This window comes from Gastrolobium bilobum, unplaced genomic scaffold, assembly GCF_033153095.1.
Source record: "Gastrolobium bilobum isolate Gb01-03AN ecotype WA unplaced genomic scaffold, APGP_CSIRO_Gbil_v1 utg1269, whole genome shotgun sequence".
NCBI classification, from domain to species: Eukaryota; Viridiplantae; Streptophyta; class Magnoliopsida; order Fabales; family Fabaceae; genus Gastrolobium; species Gastrolobium bilobum.
In genome coordinates, this window is record NW_026898540.1 from 1,020,180 (window position 1) to 1,026,748 (window position 6,569).

Consider the following 6,569-nt stretch of genomic DNA (forward strand, 5'->3'; position numbering starts at 1 on the left):
TTGAATTTTAAAGGATTTTTAATAGAATTTAAAAGATTTAAAAGGACAATATGGATTTATAAGATTTTAAAAAACTATATAAATTTTTAACAAACATTCAAAATTATAAGAGTCAATAAAAAATAACAAAGAAATACAATGAAATTAATAAAAAAAGTAAAACCTAATACAATTTTCTCAATTAGTAAAACATAATATAATTTTTAACTAACATTCAAATTTTCTAAGTAACAACTCTCCACATATCTAAAGTTATATTAGTCTTCATGTATTAGCATTTTTTCATTCCTGCTCTTGGGTTTGACCAATTGGTTGAACATTATCTTCTTCATTTAGTATCAGAGCTATGTATATATGATTATAAAATTCAATTTTTTTATTCATTAAAATAATTCTAAATTTGCATATAGAACCTAAAGTTCATGATAAAATATCGTTTGGAATTTTTTGCAATTGATCTTGGAAACCTTGAGATTTTTGTTCTACGTGATAAGAGTTTTCTAACCATATATCATATGCATATTTTCATTGAGTATTCTAAGAAAGTTTCGAATATGAATTTTTAAAATTTATTTCATGAAAGTTCAAAAAATCTCTTAAATTATTTTCAATTGATACATTGAAACCTTAAATTGCTTTGGGGCTTTTGAAAAATAATTTTTTAGTTATCTATTGACGCAAAAATTGTTCGAAATCGTTTTCTATAGCGAAGGAATTTTGTACATGAATGTATTGTTACGAAATATAGGGTTCATATTATGAAAGTTTCAACATTTTTTTAAATTGATATTGTTTCATTGATGTAAAATGAAACTTTGTTTGAGGGTTTTAGTTTCCCTGTTATTTTCTCACAGTTTTATGTTGTTTTTAATAGAAAAATCACATATTTTGTGCCAAGAAAAATCGCGACTCATAACTTGAATAATCATTTTTTAAACTTTCAAAAGCTCCCAAAAATTGCTAAAAGATATGCTATTTCAAAAGCTCCCATGGCGAAACTCGGTTTCGAGCGAGTCAACCCGCCAAAAGAAGAAGAAGACAATGTAATAAAGAAATCTCAAGAAATCCGACGTGTTAGGGTGAGATTGTGAGAGAGTCATCCTAATTATATTTCTCACTAAAAAGTCTCATGAAATTCACACCAATAGAAAATACATTAATGTGCTTGGATTTTTGAATACCGCAAAATTGTTTTTCCTTTGATTAAAATCGTGATTGAATATCAAAGGATTTGGATGTACTCTAAAATAATCTTTTAAAATTTTAATCGAATACCACATGACTCTTTTTCAATCCTTTAAAATCCTAGTTAATACCAATGGATTATTTTGTTCAAAAACAATTTATTAAAATCCTTTAAAAATCCTAATCTATTTCACCCCCTAAACGTTGCTGAGATGTTATTCAAGGCTGGATCCGTTGCGTGCCTTTCACGCGCTTCCTACAGATTGGGTCAGGCCATGTTAAAGAAGGCTCTCAAAAAACGGTTTTATAGTGTTGCATAAATCAAAAGATTAATGAACAAATCAGAATTATGCCGGTGTGGGCTAAGTACATAGAAAACGAATTCTAATACTCAAGAACTCTTATATATAAGAATAAACAACAATAAGACAATGTATTATATTCTGCTCGAAAAATCTCATTCTATTGGTGTTGATAATTAAATTACCTTAGGCAAAGACAAGATTGTAAAATAAATAAATATTCGTGACTGTTCTACTTGGAGACAGTTTAATTATTTGGCACCGTTCGCGAATGCCCTTGTAACTAGTTGCACAGTTAGATGTGGACTCCTATGCACAAAAGCTTCAAATTTAGGGGAGGACACCATATGCTCAATGTTTTTGACTAAGAAATTCAATGTTGTCTCCTTCAAGTTGTAGTTGGAACAAGTATCAGCAATCTCTAGTGTCTCAAGGGCATTAGAGGTGCTTAGTGAACTAAGCATGTGTCGTTCGCAGTGTTTCAGCAAGTGTGGTATAACATACTTATCAGCTGCTTGTGACAAGGCATAAACATGTTTCTCCAATTTTTCCTCAGCCAAGGCACCACTGTAGAGAAACTCCAGAAGAGACTCTAGTTCTTCATGGTTCAAATCGGGTATAGTTATGGTGTTACTTGGTGGAGCTTTGCATTCATCACACTCTAGCATGTTCTTAAAAATTTCTGATCTTGCTGCCTATAACACAATAACATTCCCTCCTTAGAATTATACATCTAAAATTTGCAAAAGGTTAAATTTACAAAACTTTTACAAATTATACTATGTCTTATTGATAAGATACTCTTGAATGAAGTTTTACTGGTAAGTCATAGTGTAGTTTGTAAGTTTGTAAAAAAAAATAAAATTTGTCAATATAACGCTCCTCCTAAAATTTTATCCAAAAAATAACAGAACACATTTGACATATCTAAAAAATTTCGTACTCACAAGTTTCCTTAGCAACAAACATACTATGAATGAATTTAAAGTTTAATTAGGGAAATATTTAGTGAGGAAAACAGAAAAAAAAAACTCACCAAAACGGACTTATGTGCAGGTATAGGTGGACCATGGCTACCCGGACTGACAAGTATATCAGTGTGAATCTGTGCTTTGAAGGCAGCAACAAAGCCTCTGAGGAAAGCCAAGTCTTCTTTTTGTTGATTAAACATGTCTATTTGCTCTGAAAACCATCTTACACAATCGTCAATTGTCTGCAGAGGAAAAAATAATATCATTGATTACCTCTTCTGTTTAGAGAATTAATCAAAATTTCAATTAGCAGCCATTAATAATAAGGTGGAACAGCAAACTAAATTAGAAGCTGGGGTAAATCACCTTTGGTGTGCCTATGTCAAGATTGTTAATGGCAACCAAAAAATTAGTAACTAGCACCTTTGTGGTATGTGCACAAGCAATTACCAATTACGGATATCAAATTTGTAAATTATACAGTTACTATATTTTACAAAGTTATTATTCAATTATGGGAGTCAAAGAGAAAGGATACATATACTACTGCTGATTATTTTATTTTATTTTTCCTTGCCTTACTCGAATTTCGTCGTGAAACTGGAGAACCGTTTGAATTGGTGATTGCTTCTGCTTTCTCACTTTCGAGATTTTTCATCATGTTGATTATGCTCCTAGCTCCTTCACAGCAAGCCCCGCATATTGTATTCCTCGGAGGCCTTAATATTAATGGCATAGTTGTGCAAACACAACAATCCATGTCTGCTTCTCTTAGTTTCCCTCCTCTGCTTTCTTAATTTACAAAAAGATGAAGAGGAAGATAAAAGGAGATATTTGCTTCTTCCGAAGTTGTTATATATAAATAAGTGAGTTTTATAAGAGTTATGTTGTAGGAAAAGTGATTATGTAATGTTATAGAGATTCGTTTTGCGTGCCATAATTTTCTTTTTTTCTTTTTTCTTCAAAAAGTGTGAGCCCCACAGAATGTTGTGTGTGTAGGAAAGTTTGTTGTGTCATGTTAAATGACAAATGCAAACCCCATAAATAGTTGCTGGAATAATATATGAGAACCAGGCTCAATAAGGGGCAATCTAAATACGAATCTGATATAATTAAAGAAAGATATCCATCTAAGATATCAATCATAATACGACAGCATTTAGTATGGGCTTGAGCCACTAGAAGAGGTACAGAAGATCCAGAATTCAATATCCATATATAAATTCTATAAATAAGAGATAAAACTTACATGTATGATATTCTCTCTCTTATTGTCACTGCACACACCGTCTAATTCATAAATACTTTAAAGAAAGCATCTAGATCCAACAAAAAAAACTTATTAACCCATTGAGTTAGACATTTTTGTCTTCTGGACAGAACAATTGCCATATACCTTTATTCTAAGTTGCTTGGACCCTATTATAAGTCATTCCTGCTTCATGCTCTATTAGTTTAGCAGGGTACATCATTATCCTTTATGCATAACGTGCATATTTTTAAATTGAAATAGAATAGTAGGCAGGATGTAACCTCATATAACAATATGGAGATAATCAATCCTTTTCTTTTTTTAGATTATTTTATAATAAAGGAATAGAGGGTAAGTGTGTTGAGAATGAGAAGGTGAGGGCATCATAGAGGGTGGTAACTGGAAAATTAGGAAGTTGCTAGTTTGGTGGGCTATCTCTTTAGAGTAGTGTTTAGTAAAGTACTTAACAAAAAGAATCAATCAGTTAGGAAGAAGAAGACTTTCCAACCACACAACAGCAAAAATGAGCAAAGCAAAAACAATTCCTCTAACAACTTTTGTATTTTACATTTCCTTCTTGAAGTTCCTGGAAAGTTGTAACCATTATTAATTATTACAATTAGATTAATTTAATATAAAAAATAAACATAATGTATTTAAGGCCAGCCTGGATAATTAATAGCCCAAGCTGCAATGTACATTTGGTAGCATGATTAATTGGCCAATCATGTTCACTAATTATTATTTGGTACAACAACAGCATTCTTATTGGCTTCATGCTCTGTCCTAATTCTTTTAAGTAGTTGCACATCAATTTCTGATCAATCTCATTCAACAAGCTGTCTAATATTGGAGTTGTCAATTCTTGTGTGTGAGTACTGAAGTACAAATTGTGAGGGTCGAGGTCTTCTTCCGCATTGGCATTTCCAAGTACTTGTAGATTGGTTTGGACTTTGGTGAATCCAAATTGTCTTATGTATCTTCTGTATCTCATAGAGATTTTAAAGGTATGCTGTGTAGAATAAATTTAGAGAGAAAATGATCCGACATAAAACATGCTAATTTTGTATCTCACATGGTAGTCCTTCGGACCAAGATACATGAACGAAACATTTATTTATTTATTTTTTTAAAAACAAAAAATTTAAGTAGGATAATGAGAAACATTTATTCCTTCTCTTTTAAAAAGAAATTACATAACCCCCAAAGGGTAGCTCAGTTGGCAGCTGAGCTCCCAAGGGATTGTTTGGTGCAGGGATCAAACCCTGCCTCAAGCAGTTTCTTAGAAAATCTTTGGGGGCCAGAGGATAAGCCAAAAAAATTTTGGTTTGGGGATTAGTCTCGTCCTTTCTCCGGTTGCGAAGCTTAGTGCACCCACTGTTACAATGAGGGGCTAGCCCAAACGGGCCGTACCCGAGGGCAATGTACCAAAAAAAAAAAATTAAATTAAATTTTAATAATACTGTCCACAAGAAAACCTTATTTGCTTAATTTAAAAGATTTATATATCAAGTGAAACTAAAACAATTAGATAAAACATACGAATGCCTATTCTTCTCAACAACTTACAATGGTGTATTTGATTGAGATTTCAAATGATTTTAATGGATTATTTTTAGACAAAAAAATCCATTGGTATTCAATTAAGATTTTAAAGGATTGAAAAAAAGTCACGTGATATTCGATTAGAATTTTAAAAGATTATTTTAGTGTTCGTCTAAATCCGTTGATATTCAACCAGGATTTTAAATAAAGGAAAAACAATCTCGTGGTATTCAAAAATATAACAATTTTAATGGATTTTCAATTGATGTGGATTTCGTGAGACTTTTTAGTGAGAAATATAAATATGATGTCTCTGTTACTATCTCACCTTAACCCCTAAGATTTCTTGAGATTTATCTATTGCAGTGTCTTCTTCTTCCTTTGGCGAGTTGACCCGCTTAAAATCAGGTTTCGCCAGCTTCGTCAAAGCTCAAAAAAAGCAGATTTTTGAGCGATTTTCATCACAAAATAACCCAAAACAACAAACCAACAAGAATCTAATATAATCCATATAAAAAACAGCAGATTTTTGAGAGTTTTTGAAAGTTTAAAAAATGATTTTTCATACTATGGGTTGCGATTTTTCTTAGCACAAAAAAATATGATTTTTATATTAAAAACAACATAAAACAATGGGAAAATAACAGGGGAACAAAAACCCTTAAACCAATTTTTATTTTAAATTAATGAAATAATATCAATTTAAAGAAAAATTAAAACTTTCATAATATTATGAACCCTATATTTCGTAACAATATATTCATGAACGAAATTCCTTTGCTATAGAAAATAATTTCAAACAATTTTTTTATCAATAGATAACTAAAGACTTAATTTTCAAAAGCCTCAAAGCAATTTAAGGTTTCAATGTATCGATTGAAAATAATTTGAGAAATTTTTTAAACTTTTATGTAATAAAACCCAGAAATTCAGATTCATAATTTTCTTAGAGTACTCAATAAAAATATGCTTATGATATATGATTAGAAAACACTCATCACGTAAAACAAAAACCCCAAGATTTCCAAAATTAATTGCAAAAAATTTCAAACGAAGCTTTATCATGAACTTTAGGTTCTATATGCAAATTTAGAATTATTTTAATAAATAAAAAAAAATTGGGTCTTATAATCACATATACGATACTAAATGAAAAAGATAATTTTCAATCCATTGGTCAAAACAAGGAGCAGGAATGAGAAAATGCTAATGCATGGAGGACTAGTATAGCTTTAGACATATGGAGAGTTTGTTGCTTAGTAATTTTGAATATTTGTTAAAAATTATATTATATTTTATTGATTGAGAAAATTA

General features: G+C 30.7%; 1 protein-coding gene across 1 annotated transcript; it reads right to left on the bottom strand.

Annotated features, from left to right (window-relative positions):
• Nucleotides 1-1,638: 1,638 nt before the first annotated feature.
• Nucleotides 1,639-3,232, bottom strand: LOC133317286 (BTB/POZ domain-containing protein At3g56230). Its single transcript, XM_061519149.1, has 3 exons — nucleotides 3,036-3,232; nucleotides 2,524-2,700; nucleotides 1,639-2,182 (listed from the first exon to the last, which is right to left on the bottom strand). The coding sequence occupies exons 1-3, from the start codon at nucleotides 3,216-3,218 to the stop codon at nucleotides 1,739-1,741; spliced, it is 804 nt and encodes a 267-aa protein (XP_061375133.1). The 5' UTR covers nucleotides 3,219-3,232; the 3' UTR covers nucleotides 1,639-1,738.
• Between the last annotated feature and the right edge of the window lie 3,337 nt (nucleotides 3,233-6,569).